The sequence below is a fragment of the Lepus europaeus genome, chromosome 4, assembly GCF_033115175.1.
Source record: "Lepus europaeus isolate LE1 chromosome 4, mLepTim1.pri, whole genome shotgun sequence".
NCBI classification, from domain to species: domain Eukaryota; kingdom Metazoa; phylum Chordata; class Mammalia; order Lagomorpha; family Leporidae; genus Lepus; species Lepus europaeus.
The window spans coordinates 42774761-42798121 of record NC_084830.1 but is presented as its reverse complement, the minus strand read 5'-3'; the positions used below and the strand labels follow the sequence as shown (position 1 = coordinate 42798121).

The 23361-nt window shown below is 40.0% G+C and overlaps 1 protein-coding gene across 1 annotated transcript in view; it reads left to right on the top strand.

Annotated features, from left to right (window-relative positions):
• Positions 1 to 23361, top strand: part of SPAG1 (sperm associated antigen 1) — a 102011-nt gene that overhangs the window by 38101 nt on the left and 40549 nt on the right. Inside the window, exons 9-10 of the mRNA XM_062189863.1 lie at positions 6815 to 6974; positions 13859 to 13947. Coding sequence (XP_062045847.1) covers positions 6815 to 6974; positions 13859 to 13947 — 249 coding nt within the window. The remainder of the gene's footprint in view (positions 1 to 6814; positions 6975 to 13858; positions 13948 to 23361) is intronic.

Genomic DNA, 23361 nt, shown 5'->3' with positions numbered 1-23361 from the left:
AACTAAAAGGCTCAGAGGAAAACACAGGATAAAATCCTTGTGACCTTGGTTTCCTGCATAGGATATGGAAATTACAGTCCATAAAAGAAACAGTAGAGGGGCGGTTACAAGATGGCAGAGCTTACTGCTCTAGTCTAGGAGAAGGTAGATTAAAAAAAGTAGAGAGTGCAGTCTCAAGGAAGAGTTAGGGAGAAAACAGCAGAGGAAACTCTACCAAAATTAGAGGGACACAGTAGACCTATGTGGAGGGTGTGGGCTCCCATGGCTCGGGACTTCAGCAGCCGAGAGCCTATGCACCAGTGTCGGAGACTGAAGTGAGACCAGACCACAGCAGCCCCAGCCAGGAAGAGCCTAGAGGGAACCCATCTTGGAGCCCTGTGGGGGATTGTGTACCTGCCAAACTAGAGAAGAAAGAAAAACGATGGGATGGACATGCTTCTCTCTCTCTGATCACTTTACAATGGCATCCTGTAACAAGCCAATAGAGCAGGCACCATTTTGGACATACGTAACAGCTGTGCCAGCTCGTGTCTGTGTCCAGCAACCGGCTAAGTGGAAACTCCTGACTCCTGACTCCTGACTCTGGTGGGGAGAACTAACAGGGGGCCTGGGGCTTGTGACTGTGTGAGGCTTCTGTACCATGACTATAAAAAAAAAAACTGAAGGTGTGTGTGAGGACTCATGGTGTGGCTGGGATATTGAGCAGTCACAGTGGGAGACTACAGACACTCAGGGCTTCCTGGATACCTGGTTAGAGACATTGCTGGGGAGTCTGAACTCACACTGAGGACTGCGCAGATTCTTTGATCCTTGGGACAGAGCAGATGAATATTATATCCACTGGGGCTAGCACTCAGGCACTGATCTCCTTTGAGGAGAGGCGCTCAGCTGAGCAGAATAAATTTCCCTTCTGATGTAAAAAAAAGAGAGATTTACCACACCAAACCTGGGTGTGTCACCTTAGGCACACCCTTAAACCTAGAGAACTGCACAGAGCTTCCACATATCTGCAGAGTCATAGTACAAAGATAAAAGCTACAACAGCAAAGAAAAAAAAAAAAAACCAACAAGTATCTCCATAAATGCCGAACAACAAATGCACCAATTCAAGAATCAAGAATAAGGAAGACAACATGACACCTCTGAAAGAACATGACACTTAAATACTAGATTGTGAAGATGATGAGAAGCAAGAAATGCAAGAAATGAAATTCAAAAAATTTATCATAAGATTACACAGAAGTAATCAGAAGCAATGCACGAACTACTGAAATACGTACAAGACATGAAAGAAAATTTCTCCCATGAAATTGAGCTCTTAAAGAGAAATCAAAATGAAATGAATAATTCAATAGAACAAATAAAAAGTGCATTTGAGAGCCTTAAAAACAGAATTGGTGAAGCAAAAGAAAGAATATTGGACTTGAAAGACAAAGCACAGGAAATTATACAGACAAACCAAAGATAAGAAGAGAAAATTAGAAATCTAAAAAAACAATGTTGGGAATCTACAGGATACTATAAAATGACCGAACATATGGGTTCTAGAATTTCCTAAAGGCATGGAAAGATAGAAAGGATTAGAAGGCCTTTTTAGTGAAATAATAACAGAAAACTTCCGTAATTTGGAGAAAGTAAGGGACATTCAAGTACAGGAAGCACATAGAACTCCTAATAGACATGCCCAGAAAAGATCTACACCACGACACTTTGTAATCAAACTAAGCACAGTAAAACATAAAGAGAAGATTCTAAAATGTGCATGAGAGAAACGCAGATTACTTTCAGAGGCTCTTGAGTCTGAATCACGGCTGAAACCCTACAAGTTAGGAGAGAATGGCGAGATATAGTCCAAGTCTTAGGAGAAAAAAACTGTCAACCTAGAATATTATACCTTGCAAAGCTCTCATTTATGAATGGAGGTGAAATAAAGACCTTCCATGACAAACAGAAATTGAAAGAATTTGTCACCACCTGTCCAGCCCTACAAGAGATGCTTAAGGATGTGTTGCACACAGAAACGTGGAAAATGGTCACCACTGAAAAAGGTAAAGGAGGAAAATCTACATTCAACTTATATTTGAGCAAGGAGCTAAAACCAATCCATGGACAAACTACAGTCTCTTCAATGGTACTGGGAGAACTGGATTTCCACATGCAGAAGTATGAAGCAAGACCCCCTACCTTACACCTTACACAAAAATCCACTCAACATGGATTACCAATCTAAATCTATGACCCAACACCATCAAATTATTAGAGAACATTGGGGAATCCCTGAAAGACATTGGCACAGCAAAGAGTTATTGGAAAAGATACTAGAGGCACAGGCATTCAAAGCCAAAATTATCAAATGGGATTACATCAAATTGAGAAGTTTCTGTACTGCAAAAGAAACAGTCAGGAAAGTGAAGAGGCAACCAACAGAATGGGAGAAATTATCTGCAAACTATGCAACTGATAAAGCATTAATAATCAGAATCTACAAAGAGATCAAGAAACTCCACAAAAAGAAAACAAGCAATCCAGTTGAAAGATGGGCCAAGGGCCTAAATAGACATTTTTCAAAAGAGGAAATCCAAATGGCCAACATATACATGAAAACATGTTCAGGATCACTAGCTGTCAGGGAAATGCAAATCAAAACCACAATGAGGTTTCACCTCACCTCTGTTAGATTGACTTTCATACAAAAATCAACAAACAACAAATGCTGGCGAGGATATTGAGAAAAAGGTACACTAATCCATTGTTGATGGCAATGTAAACTGGTAAAGCCACTATGGAAGACAGTATGGAGATACTTCAAAAATCTGAATATAGACCTACCTTATGACCCAGGCATCCCCCTTCTGGGAATTTAGCCAAGGGAAGTGAATTCAGTAAATAAAAGAGCTATCTGCACTTCAATGTTTATTGCAGCTCAATTCACAATAGCTAAGACATGGAATTAACCTAAATGCCCATCAACCGAAGACTGCATAAAGAAATTATGGGATATGTACACTATTGAGTAATACACAGCAATAAAAAAAAGAAAAAAGAAAAAAATGCAAATCTTGTTATTTGCAACAAAATGGATGAATTTGGAAAACATCATACTTAGTGAAATAAGCTAGCCCAAAGGGACAAATACCATATAGTCTCCCTGATCTGTGAGGACTAATAGAGAACCTAAAACTAAATCTGTATTAGTGAAATGACACTTGGAGAAGGGATGACTTGAGCTGCCTTTGTCTTGACTGCTGAGGAACAGTTTCTTTTCTTTTTTTGTTTGTTTTTTCATCTTTTTTCCTTCTTACTATTTGTTGAACTATTTAGTTAACATAGAGTTAATCATATGTGTCTAAAGTGAATTGAAAAATAGATCTCAATTAAAAAGAGTGGGAGTAAGAGAGGGAGGAGGAAGTTTGTAACTTTAGACTGTATAGTTCTGCATACATTACTATGGAATTACTTCTACGTGTACAGTTTCAAAATTTGTCATGGGACTCCAAATCCCATTAAAATTGGTGGTAAAAATGCCATCTTAAGTGGTACAGTGATCATATTAAGTGTTAAAGTGAACATATAGATAGGATTAAGTGTTAAAGAGATCATATAAATAGGATCAAGTGCCCAGTAATAATTATAGAAAGAATTAAAAAGGAGAGAATGTCCAACATGGGAAGCAGTTCACATAGCAGACTCATAGAATGACAATTGCTTTAAGTAACACTCTGACCTCAGAATTAGCCCTTAAGGCTTCCTAGTCTAGCTGAAAGGCCTGTGAGAGCATTTTAGGCATGGTAAGCCAAGACACTCTGGCAAAAAAATGTTTTACATGAATGATTTCTGTGAGTGAGACCCCTGTGGAATGAAGTGGCCATCATAGAAGGATGTACTTGTCTCTAAAGGGAGGAGAGAACTTCCACTTGGCTTATGGCCTTGTCCAAATACTGACAGAGTTTGTGGACTCAAAAGGTTTCTATAGCCTAGGCAGCTCATTTCAAGAGCCTCCGGTGATCACTGACATCTTACATAAGAGTGTTAATTGTTAACAACAAGAGTCACTGTGCACTAACTCCCCATGCAGGACCTCTGTTCTCAGTGAGTTGTATTGAGAGTTAACTGTAAAACCAGTTCTCAAACAGTTTTGTGTGTGAAAGTGTGTGTGCAAATTGTTAAAATCTTTACTTGGCATAGAGTTGGTCTTCTGGGTACAATCTCAATGGAGAATGGGACTGGCAAGGGGAGAGGGAGGAGGGGATGGCGGGTATGGTGGGAAGAATAATTGTGTTTCTAAAGTTGTACTTATGAAATTTGTGTTCCTTAAAAAATAAAAACAAACAAATGAAACAGTAGACAAGTTGGGCTTCACAAGCTTAAAATGTCTCTCTGTGAAAGACACTGTTGAGTGGAAAGATAAATCATTTTTTAAAAAAGATTTTATGTATTTATTTGAGAGGCAGAATTACAGAGAGAAGGAGAGACAGAGAGGAAGTTCTTCCATCTGCTGGTTCACTTGCCAAATGACTGCAATGGCTAAGCTGAGCCAATCTGAAGCCAGGAGTCAGGAGCTTCTTCTGGGTCTGCCATACTGGTGCAGGGACCCAAGCACTTGGGCTGTCTTTGATTGCTTTCCCATGCCATAGCAGAGTTGGATCAGAAGAGGAGCAGCTGGGGCTAGAAATGGCACCCATATGGGATACTGGTGCCACAGGCATTGGCTTAGCCCACTACACCACTGCTCTGGCCCCTAATCACATTTATTTTTGTACTCTGTATCTGTTATCTCAAACCAGGGAAAACATATACTGTCTTTTGGGGACTGCCTTATTTCACTAAGCATAATGGTCTTCAGGTCAACAGTTGATGGATATCTGGTTGGATTCCATATCTTAGCTATTATGAATTATAGCCTTTGTCTATACTCTTAAGGAACAGTGGTTTTTCTACTTACTACTTGTTGAACACTTTATTTAGTGGAGTGCTGAACTTGTGATTATAAAGTAAATTGAAAGTATTTCATTATAAAAAAAGTAAAATAAGTAAAGAAGGAGAAGAATTGGAGGGAGGGAGGGTAGGGTACAGAGTATCATTATGCTCTTAAAACTATATATATTAGGGCTGGCGCCACAGCTCTATAGGCTAATCCTCCACCTGTGGTGCTGGCACCCTGGGTTCTAGTCCTGGTCAGGGCACCGAATTCTGTCCTGGTTGCCCCTCTCCAGACCAGCTCTCTACTATGGCCTGGGAGAGCAGTGGAGGATGGCCCAAGTCCTTGGGCCCTGCACCCGCATGGGAGACCAGGAGAAGCACCTGGTTCCTGGCTTCGGATCAGTGCAATGCACTGGCCGCAGCACGCTGGCCGCAGCGGCCATTGGAGGGTGAACCAACGGCAAAAAGGAAGACCTTTCTCTCTCTCTCTCTCTCTCTCTCTCTCTCTCTCTCTCTCTCTCCACTCTGCCTGTCCAAAAAAAGAGAGAGAGAGAGAAAAAAAAACTATATTTATGAAACATATGAAATTTGTTCCCCTTATGTAAATTTTTTTAAAAAGTAAAAGCAAAACAATAGAAAAAAAAAAGGCCAGGGGAGGAGAGTGGTAATTGGCCTTAGTAAGGTCTTTAGAGTGAAACAATGCATGCTTTTCATACAACTAGGAAAAAAGCTGTACCTAGGACTTCAGTACAGTTTGTCAAAAATAAACTAGTTCAGAGATGTGCATAATAAAGAGGAAATTACAGAGCGGAAGAAAATATTTTGAAATCACGTATCCAACCAAGAATTTGTATCAAGACTATACAAAGGACTCTCAAAATTCAATCATGAGAAAACAAATGGCTAAATAAAAAGTAAGCCAAATATTTTATCTGACAGTGTACCAAAAGAGACGTGTGCATGGAAAATATGCATCTGAAAAGCAGCTTATTAGTCATTAGGGAAATGTCGATTTAAAGCCACAGTGAGATGCTGCTGTGAGCAGGCCGATCCTGCGAGGTGATGAGGATGTGCAGGTACTGCCGCTCTTGAGAGTTACAATGACACTGTCACGGGCATAAGGATCTCAACTTTTTTTCCAGGTTCTTGCCCCACAAAGATAAGAATTCAAAACAGGGCCATAAATATCATGCAGAAGTGAGAGCAGGATTTACTTAAAAATGAGAGTGAATATACATTCACAAGAGAATGTGGGCCACCCGACACTGTGGCCCAGCCCTGGCCATTGTGGCCGTTTGGGGAGTGAACCAGTAGATAGATTTCACCTCTCCTTTTCTCTTTGTGGCACTTGGCCTTCCAGATAAATAAAAATAAAATCTTAGGAAAAAATATCCATCAACTTGTACACTGTACGTACATGAGGCTTGTATCAATTATATCTCAATAAAGCTGTTAAAAATGAGATGGTGAAAGAGAATGGTTTGATAGGTACGTTTTTCATTCTACTTGGCATAAACTATTGAAGAACTTTCAACATTACTCTAAACAGCATGGGCAGCGTCATTTCATTTGTATAAAACTACCTCTTTGTGTGCCTCAGTGCAAAGAAACATATCCTTAGAACGTCCATAGTGATATCTGAGTGGCAGGAGTTTAAGTGATCTTTTAATTTCATTTTTATGATTGTTATTCTTATTTTTTTACAGTGGGCATATATGATTATAATCAGAGAAAGGAGTCAAGTTGTTCTGGTAAAGAAATAAAGACTTGACACCAAAAGAAGCCTTATCTTAGTTATCTTGATTAGTTTTTAAATATTTTCATATTCTTTCCTACAAAAAAAGGTTGTATTTTTTTTTATTAAAGGAAAACATTTTCCTTAACTATGTTGCAGAAAACCTTGTCAGAGGTTGAAAGAGATCTGAAAAATTCTGAACCTGCACTTAAGACCCAAAGCAAAGGGAAAAGGATGGTCATCCAGGAAGTAGAGACCTCGGAAGATGAAGACCGAGAGGAGAGCGCGAGGCGCCGCGTGGACGGCAGCGCAGCTGAGGGTAACATGTCTTTTCTATTTTGGTTCTGCAGAAAACTTCCTGTGTATCACATGAGCTGGCTTGACTGTTCTATGTGTTCAGAAATTCTTAGTCTACCAGGCTTTTTCTAGCTTTGCCTTGTAAATCTATAAATAAGTTTGGCTCATCAACTTCTTAATACGCTCTCCCAAGCCCATTTTTCTTCTAAGTCTGGCATCTATTTCTAGTCTGAATTTAATTCCCGATTATCACCCTTTAACATAAGTGGCTGTGACTCAGTGACACCAACAATTTGCAAGTCAACCTTAACCTTCTCTCTTAGATGAGTGCATTTGTCCACTTGGTTTGCACACAGATGTGCTGTCATCAGATAGGCCTGGAGGTAGCCCCATTTATGGACATTCATAAAAGAATACATTATTGGAAAATGGTTATGTGTGTTTCTCAAAACAATTTTTTTAAAAAAAATACCAAAGAAATAAACATAGTTTCACTTTTGAAAAATAATTGAGATTAGGTAAAGCTTCATCTTCGTAACATAACAGAGTGAAAGTTACATCAGTTTTGGGGGGAAATTTTGTGTACTTGCTTCACCAGGATCATAAAAAAAATTGTCCCCACTTCTTGAGAATGTGTGAGCAGCCAAGGGGACAGTATCAGCTTTGAAAATCATTCATGAGTAAAAATCCATAAGTAATTTGACAGAATATTTTAATTTTCAGAGAGAAACATATGTTCCATTCACTGAATTTGAACAAAATATAGAAGTATATAAGTCTTATTTTTTTCAGTAAATAAAGCATAATCTAAAGTGTCCATGTCAGATGAAAATATGATCAATTAAGGTTGGATACAAATAAAGGAACAGAAAAGGAGGGAGGGAGAAAGACGAAGCTACAGAGAGTAAGAGACAGCTGGGAAGAGAAGAGAGATCAAAAAGGGAGACATTAGAGTGAACAGTCTTTCAAGGACTGAAGCACCCCTTTCAGCTAGAAATAAGCAGCAAATGTTCTTAGGGTTTATATGTCGTGTAGGATAATTAGCAGGTGTCTTAGAGTTAAAGGAAATAATTTGCAATCTTTTTTTTACAGTTTTAAACTTCATACATTTCATAATTACAACTTTAGGAACATGGTAATACTTCCCAATGTGTCTGCCCTCCCATCCACACTCCTACCCTACTTCCTCCTCCCTCTCTTATTCCTACTCTTACTTTTTTTTACTAAGGTCTATTTTAAATGAACTTTATACATATATAATTAAGTCTATGTTAAGTAAAAAGTTCAAAAAATAGTATGAAGAAAAAAAAATCTGTTCCTCAAGAGTCAAGACAAGAGCTGTTCAAAGTCATTACTTCTCCAAGTGTAGGTTTTACTTGTACAGATTGCCTTTAGGTGTTCTGTTAGTTATCACAGGCAAGGAGAACATACGGTATTTGTCCCTTTGGGACTGGCTTATTTCACTAAGTAGGATGTTTTCCAGTTTTATCCATTTTGTTGCAAATGACAGGATTTCATTTCCTTTTTTTTTTTTTTTACTGCTGTGTAGTATTCCATGGTGTATGTATCCCATAATTTCTTTATGCAATCTTCAGTTGATGGGCATTTGAGTTGATTCCATGTCTTAGCTATTGTGAATTGAGTTGCAATAAACATGGGAGTACAGATAACACTTTCATAGGCTGATTTAATTTTCTTTGGGTAAATTCCCAGGAGTGGGATTGCTGGGTCATATGGTAGGTCTATGTTCAGACCTCTGAGGTATCTCCATACTGTCTTCCATAGTGGCTGTACCAGTTTATATTCACACTGGATTAGGAAACCTTTTTCCTCACATTCTCACCAGCATTTGTTTGTTGATTTCTATATGAAAGCCATTCTAACAGAGGTGAGGTGAAACCTCATGTGATTTTGATTTGCATTTCCCTGATGGCTAGTGATCCTGAACATTTTTTAATGTGTCTGCTCACCATTTGGATTTCCTCTTTTGAAAAATGTCTGTTTAAGTCCTCTGTCCATTTCTTCACTGGGTTGTTTATTTTGTTGTTGTGGAGTTTCTGGATATCTTTATATATTCTGGTTATTGATCCTTTATCAGTTACATAGTTTGCAAATAATTTCCCCATCTATGGGTTGCCTCTTCACTTTGCTGAGTGCTTCTTTTGCAGTGCAGAACCTTCTCAATCTGATGTAATCCCATTTGTTGATTTTGACCTTGATTGACTGTGCCTCTGGGGTCTTTTCCAAGAACTCTTTGCTGTGCCAGTGTCTTGCAGATCATAGCTTTAGGTCTTTGATCCATTTTGAGTGGATTTTTGTGTAAGATGTAAGTTGGGGTCTTGCTTCCCAGTTCTGTATATGGAGATCCAGTTTTCCCAGCACCATTTGTTGAGACTGTCCTTGCTCCAGGGATTTGGTTTTAGCTCTTTGGTCAAAGATAAGATGGTTGTAGATGCATAGGTTGATTTCTGGCATTTCTATTCTGTTCCATTGGTCTATCCATCTGTTTTTGTATGAGTACTAGGCTGTTTTGATTATAACCTCCCTGTAGTATGTCTTGAAATCTGGTATTGTGATACCTTTAGCTTTGCTTTTGTTATATAAGATTGTTTTAGTTATTCAGGGTCTCCTATTTCCATATGAATTTCAGCATCATTTTTTATATCTGAGAAGAATTTATATCTGAGAAGAATTTCCTTGGTATTTTGATTGGTATTGCATTGAATCTCTAAATTGCTTTCAGAAGAATAGACACTTTGATGATATTGATTCTTCCAATCCATGAACCTGGAAGATTTTCCCATTTTTTATACCTTCTTATATTTCTTTAATGCTTTGTAGTTGCAATCATAGAGATATTTGATGTCCTTGGTTAAATTTATTCCAATGTATTTGATTTTTTTGTAGCTGTGAATGGAATTGATTTTAGAAGTTCTTTCTCAGCCGTGGCATTGTCTGTGTATACAGGGGCTGTTGATTTTATATCCTGCTACTTTACCAAACTCTTATGAGTTCCAATACTCTTTTAGTGAAGTCTTTTGGATCCCCTATATATAGAATCATGTCATCAGTAAATAGGAATAGTGACTTCCTCCTTCCCCATTTGTATCCCTTGGATTTCTTTTTCTTGTCTAATGGCTCTGGCTAAAACTTCCAAGATTATATTGAATAGCAGTGGTGAGAGTGGGCATCCTTGTCTATTTCTGGATCTCAGTGGGAATGGTTTCAGCTTTTCCCCATTCAATATGATGTTGGCTGTGGGTTTGTCATAACTTGTCTTGATTATTTTGACGAATGTTCCTTCTATACTCAATTTGTTTAAAGTTTTCATCATGAAAGGGTGTTGTATTTTACCAATGCTTTCTCTGCATCTATTGAGATAATCACATGGTTTTTGTTCAGCAGTTTGTTAATGTGATGTATCACATTGATTGTTTTTTGAATATTGAATCATCCCTGCATACCAGGGATAAATTGCACTTGGTCCAGGTGAATGATCTTTCTGATGTGTTGTTAGATTCGAATGGCTAGAATTTTTTTGAGGATTTTTGCATCTGTGTTCATCAGGGAAATTGGTCTGTAGTTTTCTTTCTCTGTTTTACCTTTTTCAGGTTTAAGAATTAAGGCGATGCTGGCTTCATAGAAGGAGTTTGGGAGGATTCTGTCCCTTTCAATTGTTTTGAATAGCTTGAAAAGAATTCAAGTTAGTTTTTTTAAAAGATTTATTTATTTATTTGAAAGAGTTACACAGAGAGAGAAGCAGAGGCAGAGAGACAGAGAGAGGTCTTTCATCCACTGGTTTACTCTCCAATTGGCCACAACGGCAGTTCTTATTTAAATGTCTGATAAAACTCAGTAGTGAAGCCATTTGGTCCTTGACTTTTATTTGTTGGGAGGGTCTTTATTACTGATTCAGTTTCTGTCTTGGTTATTTGGTTAGGTTTTCTGTGTTTTCATGGCTCAATTTAGGTTGGTTGTATGTGTTCAGGAATCTATCCATTTCTTTTAGGTTTCCTGGTTTGTTGGCATACAGCTCTTTGTAATAATCTCTGATGATTCTTTGTGTTTCTGTTGTTACATTTACTTTTTCACCTCTAATTTTTTTGATTTGGGTCTTCTCACTTTATTTTCCAGTTATTTGGGTCAATGCTGTGTCAATTTTGTTTATTTTTTCAAAAAACCAGCTCTTCATTTTGCTAATTCTGTGTTTTTTCGTTTCAATTTTGTTTATTCTCTAATTTTAATGATTTCTTTTCTCTTACTAGTTTTGGGTTTGATTTGCTGTTATTTTTTAGGTCCTTGAGAGGAGCTGATAGCTCATTTATTTGATGGCTTTCCAATTTCTTGATGTAGGCACCAATATCTATAAACTTTCCTTTTAACACTGTTTTTGTTGTATCCCATAAATTTTGATATGATATATATCTTCATTTACTTACAGATTTTTTAAAATTTGTCTTTTGATTTCTTCTATAACCCACTGTTCATTCAGAAGCATGTTTTTCAGTCTCCATGTATTTGCATATTTTCTAGAGATTCTTGAGTTGTTGATTTCCAATTTCATTCCATTGTGGTCAGAGAAGATGCATGGTATGTTTTTGATTTTTTTTTTTTTAATTTGCTGAGACTTGCTTTTCCTAGCATGTAGTCTATCTTAGAGAAAGTTCTACGCACTAGTGAGAAGAATGTGTATTCTGCAACTGTACATTGGAAAGTTCTGTAGATATCTGTTAGGTTCATTTGGTCTATAGTGTTGATTAACTCTGCTGGTTTCTTGCTGACTTTATGTCTGGTTGATCTTTCCATTGCTGAAAGTAGAGTATTGAAATCCCCCATTACTATTGTATTGGAGTGTATATCTCCCTTTAGATACATTAACTATCTTATAAATAGCCAGGTCCCCTATAATTAGGTGCATATACATTTATTATAGTCACACCTTTCTGTTGAATTGATCCCTTACTCATTACATAGTGCCCTTCTTTGTCTTTTTGAACAATTTTTGTGTTAAAGTCTATTTTGTCTGATATTAGAATGGCTACATCAGCTCTTTTTTGTTTTTGTTAGCCTGGGATATCTTTTTCCAGCCTTTTACTTTTGTCTGCATGTATCTTGGTTGGTGAGATGTGTTCCTTGTAGGCAGCAAATGGATGGGTTATGTTTTTTTAATCCATTAAGTCAGTCTGTATCATTTATCTGGAGAGTTCAGGCCATAACATTCAAGGTGACTACTGATAAGCAACAACTTTGCCCTGCCATTTTTTCATAAATATACCTATTGTGTAATTAGGATTTCTGTTGTACTTTTATTGGAAGATTTTCTGCCTTCAATTTCTTTTGTAGTAATGACCATGTTTCTGGGTGTAGCACATTCTTTTTTCTTTTCCCCCAAAGAAACTTTTTATTTAAGGAATACAAACTTCATGCATTTCTTAAGTACAACTTTGGGAATATAGTGATTCTTCTCACCATAGCTGCCCTCCCATCGACTCTCCCAGTCCTCATCCTCTTCCCTCTCCCATTCCCAGTCCTATTCTCCACTATGACTCATTCTCAGTTAGCTTTATACACAGAAGACCAACTAAGAAAAGATTTCAACAATTTGTATACACACAAACTGTTTGAGAACAAGTTTTACAGTTAACTCTCATAATACAACTCTTTGAGGACAGATGTCCTGGATGAGAAGTTAGTGTACAGTAACTTCTGTTATTAATTTAACAATTAACACTCTTCTGTATGACTTCCGTGATCACCTGAGGTTCTTGACATGAGCTGCCTATGCTATGGAAGCCTTTGGAATCCACAAACTCTGTCAGTATTTAGACAAGGCCATAAGCAAAGTGAAAGTTCTCTCTTTCCTTGAGAGAAAAATACATCCTTCTTTGATGGCCATTTCTTTCCACTGGGGTCTCACAGAGATTTGTCTTCTAGCTTGGATATTCTTTCTTCTACCTCACGAAGTCTGTTGTTAAGGTTTTCTTCCACATTTTTATTTAATTTATTGAATTCTTCATTTCTAATGTTTCATTTTGATTTATCCTTAAAATGTCAATTTTGTGGGAAAAATTTCATTCATATCATGTATGGATTTCTTTAATTCATGGTTTTGCTTCTGAGTATTCCTATGATTAATCTTTTGAATTCTGTTTCAGGCATGTCATCAATCTTTTCACCTTCGCATTCTTTTTTTTAAAAAAAAGATTTATTTAATTATTTGAAAGGCAGAGTCACAGAGAGGCACAGTCAGAGTGAGAGAGAGGGAGAGAGAGAGAAGAAAGAGGGAGAGGTCTTCCATCTACTGGTTCCCTCCCCAAATGGCCACAACCGCTGGTGCTGGGCTGATCCAGAGCCAGGAGCCGGAAGCTTCTTCCAGGTCTCCCACACGGGTCAGGGACCCAAAGACTTGGGCCGTCTTCTACTGCTTTCCGTCTTCTGCTTTGCTGGATCGCAAACGGAGCAGCCAAGAATTGAACCGGCGCCCTTATGGTATGCCTTCACTGCCGGCAGTGGCTTTCCCTGCTATGCCACAGCACCAGCCCCTCACCTTCACTTTCTAATATTGAAGTGTTATGTTCCTTTGGGGGTCATGTTATCTTCCTTAATCTTTTTTCTTGAATTTCTGTGTCTATTTTAGGCATTTGTGCAGGTACTTGTTGGTTTTTTTCTCTGATGGCTTTTATCTTTGAACTATGCCTTTGTGGCTTAGTGGAAGGTCTGCACTTTCAGTGAATACCCAGGGTGTGTGCCGGGTGTGGCCAGGGAGCTCTGGTCAGTGCTCCAGGGTAGGGCGAGTACCCAGGGTGACATCCCAATTGGGCATGGTTGATTTCCTCTGGTTAACAGGAGGGGAGAGTATGGTCACCTCTGTTGGCGTAATCACTCCCTCACCTCCTCTTTTCCAAGGTGATCCATGCCTGGGTTTTAGCCCTCATCGGGTGCAGCACTCATCCGTGCTTCTGTATGAACTGCACAACGGACCCGTGCAGTCCTCAGTGTGAGCGTGGATCCTGCTGCAGTAACCCAGCCCAGGCAGTCAGGGAGCTCTGAGCGTGTGGAGCTGCACACCGTGATCCACCTAGAGACCCAGCTGCTCCCTGCATCCTCTCATTCCGTCACAGAATTCCCGAGTCTTAGCTCTCAGGGCTCCCCCGGTCAGGGCGTACACAGGATCCACTCTGCCCCACTAGCCTCTCTTGTCCACAGAGAGGCTGAGGCATGCCTAGAGCCAACTGCCTGTGGGTGCTCCTCCTAGGTGGTTTTAGCCCCAAGCCCTGGAGCCTGTGATATGTTGAGAGGCTGGGGGCACCTCAGAGTCAAATGCGGGTGCCCAGCCCCCTGTCAGTACTCCCAGCCAGACTCAAAGTCAGCGGGGAGTGTGAATTTTTCTCTCTGGTAAAATCGCTGCGTTACACACATGCACAGTACCCACTGGCCGCAGCCCTACTCGTTCCACAGTTGTGCTGGGCTTGTAAGAGTCTGTGTGTGCACTGGAGCTGCTGATGAGGTGGCCACTGTCTCCGCCAGTTGCTGGGTGTGCGTACAAGACCTGCAGCAGCTGCTACCTACTTTTTTTTTTTTTTTTTTGAAATATTTACTTATTGATTTGAAAGGCAGAGTTACAGAGAGGCAGAGGCAGAGAGAGAGAAGTCTTCCAACCACTAGTTCACTCCACAGATGGCCGCTATGGCTGGAGCTGCACTGATCCAAAGCCAGGAGCTTCTTCCAGATCCCCCATGTAGGTGCAGGGACCCAAGGACTTGGGCCATCTTCCACTGCTTTCCCAGGTGCATTAGCAGGGAGCTGGATGGGAAGCAGAGCAGCCAGGGCTCTAAGTGGCACTCTTATATGGGATGCTGGTGTCCCAAGCAGTGGCTTCAACTGCTGTGCCACAACACTGGGCTCTCTCCCTCTCTCTTTTTTTTAAAGATAGTTTTTGGAGACAGAAGCTTAGAATATCTTTATCTGAGGCCTTGTATAAGTTTAAGCCTTTGATGCTTTAAGTGTCCATGTGAGCATGGCATTAGCCACATGCCACATATTTTGGTGTGTATTGTCATTTGCAAATGATTTTCTGATTTCCTTTGAGGCTCATAAGGCATATGTAAGTTTCAAATATTTTTGAGATATACCATTTGTCTTTCTGTTATTGATCCCTAGTTTGCTCTTAGTTAGGGTCAAAGAATATCCTTTGAGTTATGTCAGTACTTCTAAGTATGCTAAGGCTGGAGCTATGACACAGGGCTTGTTCTTCCTTGATGACTATCTCGTGTGCACCTGAAAGAATGTATACACCCTGCCGGCTGTTTCGTTGGCGTTGAAGTATTCTGTGGGTGTGAATTAGATCCCACTGCTGGGTGGTGTTGCTACGTTCTCCAGCCCTGCTGATTCCCTGTTTACCTGTTCCTTACTAAGAGGACAGTACTGTGGTCTATAGCTGTGGCTTTGTCCATTTCTTTTCTTGTATCAGTTTTTGCTTCATGTGTTATGAGGCTCTATTGGGATGTACATGCAGATTAGGGATTGCTGTAGCTTGTTGTTCCATTGATCCTTTTAGCATTATGTAATATCCCTCTTTATCTCTGGTAATTTTACTTGCTTTTACTTTACTTTGATATTAATATAGCCACCTCTGCTGTCTTTGGATTAATATTTGTATTTTCCTATCCTTTAACTTTTAGCCTACCTATGTCATTAATGTGTGTTTCTTTAGATAACATGTAGTTGGGTCTTGACTTTTATCCATTCCTACTAACACACACACACACACACATTTTTAGTTAAGTATTGATATGTTTATATTTATGTGTGAGTACTGATGTGGATGTAGTTAGACACTTCTTTTTCTGTTTGTACCCTCTTTCCCACTGTGTTCACTTTCCTACCTTCTTTCAGATTACTTGAACATTGTTTATACATTTTGGTTTATTGATTGACGCGATTTAAATACACGAATACGTACTTGGCCTTCTGAATCTCTCAGACTGTCTTACCTCTTCAAGTGTCATGTAAAACACCTTCCGTCAGGGTCAGACCCTTTGTCCCCCTCCCCACCCGCTCTGCTTCATGTTATAATTCTCTACCATGTGTGTTACACTTACATCCATCCAAAACCCCATCACACAACATGATAATTTTGCTCTCAACCTTTCTACGTGTTTTAAAGAATTTCAGAGACAAAAAGCAGCCTACTGTGTTTACTCAGATATTTATCATTTCTGCTTCTCTTCCTGGATTCCTGATGTTCCAGTTTTTTTTTCTGGTGTCATTTCCTTCTATCGGAAATATTTTCTTTCTAGCATTTCTTTTCTTTTCTTTAATACTCCAGACTTTTTGTATTTAAATTTTTATTTTTTTGCGAGAGAAAAAAAGAGAACAATACAGAAAGACACAAAGAGAATTCCTACCTGCTGGTTCATCCCCACATGCCCACAAAAACCAGGGCTGGAGCCAGGAGCCAGAAGCCAGGAACCAGGAAGATTGGCAATATAGGGAGATGCAAAAGGGGATCTTAAAAATTAAAATGTGGGGAGGAATACAAATATAGTTTTTTACTAGTTTGTAAACCTTTGTTTTCCTGTCTTTATAATCAATATTGCTATAATTTCTGAGTAGCTTGTCATAACCAAAAGATACGTATTAGTTAACTAAGTTTCATGGTAACCACAAAGCAAACAATCTATAATAGACACAACAAAAACAATAAGCAAGAAGTCAAAACACATTCCGAGCGTTGTGAGTACAGCAGGACTTGTCTGCCCAAAACTCATGCAGCTGTTTAACCTCTGATGTTTTGAAGGGAATGGTTGACTGAGTTAGGGTGGACACGACCAACACAGGCACTCCAGTTTGGGGTGTGAGTGTCCCAAAGCAGCATGTTTTCCCTCCCAGAAACCTTTTATTTAAGGAAAACAAACTTCATACGTTTCATAATTACATTAGGAACATAGTGATTCTTCCCACTGTACCTGCCCTTCCATCCCTCCTCCTCCTCCCTCCCCTATTAACATTCTTATTTTTTTTACTAAGATCTATTTTCAATTAACTTTATATACATATGATTAACTTTATGTTAAGTAAAGTGTTCAACAGATATTAGAAAAAAAATGTTCTTCAACAGTCGAGACAAGGGCTGTTCAAAGTCATTGCTTCTCAAAGTGTCAATTTCACTTTTATAGATTACCTTTTAGGTGCTCTAATAATTATCACTGGTCAGGGAGAATCTATGGTATTTTTTCTTTTGGGACTGGCTTATTTCACTAAGTATGATATTTTTGAGTCTCAGACATTTTGTTGCGAACACCAAGATTTCTTCTTTTTTTTTTTTAACCACTATGTAGTATTCCTTGGTGTACATATATCATAATTTCTTTATCCAGTCTTTAGTTGATGGGCATTTAGGTTCATTCAGTATATTAGCTATTGTGAATTGAGCTGCAATAAACATAGGGGAACAGATAGCACTTTCATATGCTGATTTCATCCCCCTTGGGTAAATTCCCAGTAGCAGGATGGCTGGGTCATGTGGTAGGTCTATATTCAGATTTCTGAGGTATCTCCATACTGTCTTCCACAGTGGCTTTACCAGTTTACATTCCCACCAACAGTGGATTAGGGTACCTTTTTCCCTACAGCCTAGCCAGCATCTGTTGTTTGTTGATTCCTGTATGAAAGCCATTCTAACCAGGTGAGGTGAGACCTCATGGTGGTTTTGATTTGCATTTCCCTGACAGCTAGTGATCCTGAGCATTTTTTTTTCATCACATTGATTGATTTGCAAATATTGAACCATCCCTGCATACTAGGGATAAATTCTACTTGGTTCAGGTGAATGATCTTTCTGATGTGTTCCTGGATTTGGTTTGTTGAGGATTTTTGCATCTTTGTTCACCAGGGAAATTGGTTTGTAGTTCTCTTTCTCTGTTGTAGCTTTTTCAGGTTTAGAAATTAGGGTGATGCTGGATTCATAGAAGGTGTTTGGGAGGATATCTTCCCTTTCAATTCTTTTGAATAGCTTGAAAAGGATTGGAGTTAGTTCTTCTTTAAATGTCTGGTAAAACTCAGCCGTGAAGCCATCTGGTCCTGGGCTTTTCTGATTTGATTCCATCTTGGTTATTGGTCTGGTTAGGTTTTCCGTGTCTTCATGGCTCAATTCAGGTGGGTTGTGTGTGTCCATTTCTTCTAGGGTTCCTGGTTTGTTAGCATATGGCACTTTGTAGTAATTTCTGATTTTTTTGTTTATATTGTGGTATCTGTTGTTACATTTCCTTTTTCATCTCTAATTTTTTTGGGTCTTTTTTCTCCTTTTTTATTGGGAGATTTTCTGCTTTCACCTTCTTTCATAGAGATGACCATGTTTCTGTGTGTAGCACATCCTTAAGCATCTTTTGTAAGGCTGGGTGAGTGGTGACAATTTCTTTCAAATTCTGTTTGTTATGGAAGGTCTTTTTTCATCTTCATTCATAAATGAGAGCTTTGCAGGGTACAGTACTCTGGGTTGACAATTTTTTTCCTCTTAAGACTTGGGACAATATCTTACCATTCTCTCCTGGCCTGTAGGGTTTCTGGTGAGAAGTCAGCTGTGAGCCTAATTGGAAATCCTCTGAAAGTAATCTGGTGTTTCTCTCTTGCATATTTTAGTATCTTTTCTTTATGTTTTACTGTGGAGAGTTTGACTACAATGTGTCATGGTGAATATCTTTTCTAGTCATATATATTAGGAGTTCTGTGTGTTTCCTGTACTTGGACATCCCTTTCTTTCTTCAAATTGGGGAAATTTTCTGTAATTATTGTGCTAAAAAGGCCTTCTAACCCATTCTCTCTTTCCATGCCTTCAGGAACTCCTAAGACCCGTATCTTGGGTCATTTCATATAATCACATAGATTTCCAATACTGTTTTTTCAGTTTTCTAATTTCTTCTTCTTCTTTTTTTTTAGTCTGACTTTATAATTTCCAGAGATTTGTCTTCTAACTCCAATATGCATTCTTCTGCTTTGCCAAATCTGTTGTTAAGGTTTTCCACTGCATTTTTATTTGTTTCAATGAATTCTTGATTTCTAAAATTTCATTTTGATTTTTCTTTAAGATCTCAATTTCATGGGAGAAATTTTCTTTCATGTCATGTATAGATATCATTAGTTTGTGGATTTGCTTCTAAGTCATCCTATGATCAATATTTTGAATTCCATTTCTGGAATTTCTTCAATCTCTTCATCTTTACATTCTAGTATTGAAGTGTTGTGGGTTTTTTTTCAAAGATTTATTTATTTATTATTTGAAAGGCAGAGTTACAGAGAAGCAGAGGCAGAGAGAGAGACAGAGGTCTTCCATCTGCTGGTTCACTTTCCAAATGGTTATAATTGCTGGAGCTGAGCCAATCTGAAGCCAGGAGTCAGGAGCTTCCTCTAGGTCACCCACGTGGGTGCAGGGGCCCATGGACTTGAGCCATCCTCCACTGCCTTCCCAGGCAATAGCGGAGAGTTGTATTGGAAGTGGAGCAGACAGGACTCAAACCGTCACCCAAATGGGATGCAGGAAGTGCAGGTGGTGGCTTCACCTGCCATGCCACACTGCCAACCCCATGTTGTGTTCTTTTAGGGGCATCATGTTGTCTTCCTTATTCTTGTTTCTTGAATCGCTGCATTTATTATTAAGCATTTGTGGAGATACTTATTTGTTTCATTTTTATTTTGTTTGGTTTTGTCTTTCCCTATGATGGATTTTACCTTTGGACTATGCCTCTGTGGCTTGTTGGAGTGTCCACTTTTCCAGTGAATACCCAGAGGTGTGTGCTGGGTGTGGCCAGGGAGCTCTGTTCAGTGCCCGAGGGTGAAGGGAGTGTCCAAGGTGACACTCATGTCACCTCTTTTTTTTTTTTTTTTTTTTTTTAACCAGAGAGAAGGTTTGTTCTGCTCTGTTTTCCTAGTGTCATACTCACCTCCTCTCCTCAAAGGAGACCAGTGCCTGGGCACCAGCCCCAGTGGGTACAATATTAGTCTATGCCATCAGAAGAATCACACAAAGGATCTGTGCAGTCCTCAGTGTGAGCACAGATCCTGCAGCAGTGACCCTCACCAGGGAATCAGGGAGCCCCAAGTGTGTGGAGCTGCACACAGTGACTGCCCAGTGTCCCAGCCACACCCACACCTTCCCACGCAGTCACAGTGTTTTCACAGTCTTGGCACACAAGGCTCCCACAATCACGAGCACTCAGCCCCCTGTCAATTCTCCCAACCAGACTCAGACATCTTTGCTAGGCTGGTTGCTGTTACTTACATCCAAAGTAATGCCTGCCCTCTCTCAGCTTGTTACAGGATGCAGGTGGTCAGAGAGAGAGAAATGTGCTCCCTTTTTTTTTTTCTCCTTTAGGTTGCCAGGTACACTGTCCCCCACAGGGCTCCAAGCTGGGCTTGCACCAGGCTCTTCCTGCAGCTTTATCACCAGGGGCTTGGGCTGCTGCAGTCTGGTCTCACCTCACTCCAAAGCTGGTGCTGAGGCTCTCGGTTGCTGGGGTCCTGAGTTGTGCTCGTTCACACGTTCCACATAGGTCCACGGCATCTTTCCGATTTATGTAGTTTCCTTTGCTGTTTTCTCCCTCACTGTTCCCTGAGGCTGTGCTCTCTCCAGTGCTTTTAAGCTATCTTCCCCTAGACTAGAGCAGTGAGCCCCCTACCTACTTCGCCATCCTGGATTTCCCTCTCTTTTTCCCCAAGCAGCATCTTAACTGCTGTGTCAAACGCTCCCCACCCCCTACCACAATAGACTTAAAAAAAAAAAGATTTTATTTATTTATTTGAAAGTCAGAGTTACACACACAGAGAGAATGAGAGGCAGGGAGAGAGAGGTCTTCCATCCTCTGGTTCACTCCCCAATTGGCCACAATGGCCAGAGCTACGCCAATCCGGAGCCAGGAGCTTCCTCTGGGTCTTTCCATGCAGGTGCAGGGGCCAAAGGAGTTGGGCCATCTTCTACTACTTTCCCAGGCCATAGCAGAGAGCTGGATCAGAAGTGGAGCAGCCTGGTTTCAAACCAGCAGCGTTATAGGATGCCAGCACTGCAGGTGGTGGATTTACCCGCTACGCCACAGCGCTGTCCCCATAATAGACTTTATCTTTTTTTTTTTTTTTTAACAGGCAGAGTGGACAGTGAGAGAGAGACAGAGAAAGGTCTTCCTTTGCCGTTGGTTCACCCTCCAATGGCCGTCGCAGCCGGCGCGCTGCGGCCGGCACACTGCGCTGATCCAAAGGCAGGAGCCAGGTGCTTCTCCTGGTCTCCCATGCGGGTGTAGGGCCCAAGCACTTAGGCCATCCTCCACTGCACTCCCGGACCACAGCAGAGAGCTGGCCCCACAATAGACTTTAAATCAAAAGCAGTAAAAATAGACAAGGAAGGTCTTTTTGTAATGAAGAAGGATCAGTTCAGCCAGAGAAAAATAATTATAAGCATGAGGTATCTTCAGAAAGTTCATGGAAAGTGCAAATTACTGTTTAATTGTATTTTCCATGAACTTTTTAAAGTACCTTTGTAGATATGCCCAATATCAAAAAAGCCCAGGACTGGATGATGTCACTGTTGTATTCCAAACATGTAAGCAAGACCTAAAACCAACTCTTCAGCTATTCCAAAATATGAGAGGGAATTCTTCAAAACTCTATGAAGCCTGAATTGATACCAAAACCAGACAAGAACAAAACAAGAAATGAAAGTTCCAGACCAAAAAGCGTGATAGGGGCTGGTGCATAGCTGGATGCCTGTGGTATTGGCATCCCATACAAGTCCTTGAGCCCCTGAACCCGTGTGGGAGACTGGGAAGAAGTTCCTTTCTCCTGGTTTTGGATCGCTGCAGCTCTGGCCGTTGTGGCCAATTAGGGAGTGAACCAGTGGATGGAAGGATCCCCCCTCCCCATTCTCCTTCTTTCTCTGTGTAACTCTGACTTTCAAATAAATAGAATAAATCTTTTTTTAAAAAAGCATGATGAACATAGAAAATCCTCATGTATAACGAACCAACAGTACCTCATAGTGAATGGGGAAAAGCTAAAGGCTTTCTCTGTAAGATCTGAAATCCTGGTGCTGGAAGTCTTACCCAGAGCAATGAGGCCAGAGAAAGAAATAAAGGCTATCCAAATAAGAAAGGAGGAAGTCAACTTGTCACTATTTGCGAGTGACAGGATGTTATATATGGAATACTCCAAAGGCCCCACCAAAAAGCTATTAAAGTTTTTTAAAGATTTATTTATTTACTTGAAAAGCAGAAATACAGAGAGAGAGAGAGGACAAGAGAGAGAGAGAGAGAGATTGATTGATTGATTGATTGATTTTCCATCCACTTGTTCACTCCCCAAATGGCCGAAATGGCTGGGCTGGGCTAGGCCAAGCCAGGAGCCAGGAGCTTCTTCCAGGTCTCCCACATGGGTGCCGTAACCCAAGCACTTGGGCCATCTTCCACTGTTTTCCCAGGCCATAGCAGAGAGCTGGATCGGAAGAGGAGCAGCCAGGACTTGAACTGGTGCCCATATGGGATGCTGGCACCACAGATGGAACAGCTTTAACCTATTATGCCACAGCACTGGCCCTGGAAGACCTCTCTCTCTGTCTCTCCTTCTCTCTAACTCTGCCTCTCAAATAAATAGATAAATCTTAAAAAAAAAAAAAAAAGAAAAGAAAAGAAAAAACACTAGGAATAAATTTAACCAAAGAGATCAAATATCTTTACAGTGAAGACTATAAAACAATGATGAAAGAATTTGAAGGAGATAAAGAAATGGAGACATTCTGTTTATGGATTGGAGGGATCAATATTATTAATATTTTTAAAACAGACTTTTTAAAATTAATTTGAAAGAGGAGAAACAGAGAGAGATTTCTATCCACTGGTTCACTCCCTAAATGGCCACAATGGCTGGGCTGAGCCAGGAACTTCATCTGGGTCTCCCATGTGGCTGTAGAGGCCCAAGGACCTGGGCCATCCTTTGCTGCTTTCCCAGGCACATTAGCAGGGAGCTGGATCAGAAGTGGATCAGCCAGGACGTGAACCAGTTCCCATGTGGGATCCTGGCACTGCAAGTAGAAGCTTAACCCAATGTGCTACAGTGCCGGCCCCGAATCTAGATTATTAAAATGTGTGTACTTTCTCCAAGGTGATCTACAGAGTTAGTGATCTCTATCAAAATACCAATAATGCTCTTCAAAGAAATATAAAAAATAGTTCTAAAATTCATGTGGTTGGAATCATAAAACAGCCTGAATAGCCAAAGCAATAGCAAAAGGAACAAAGCAGGGAGCATTATGGTATCTGACTTCAAAATATATTATAAGGCTGTATTATATACAAAGCGGCAATAATTAAAACAGCCTGCTATGGGTATAAAAACAGATGTATACACCAAAGGAACAGAAAGGAACAGAA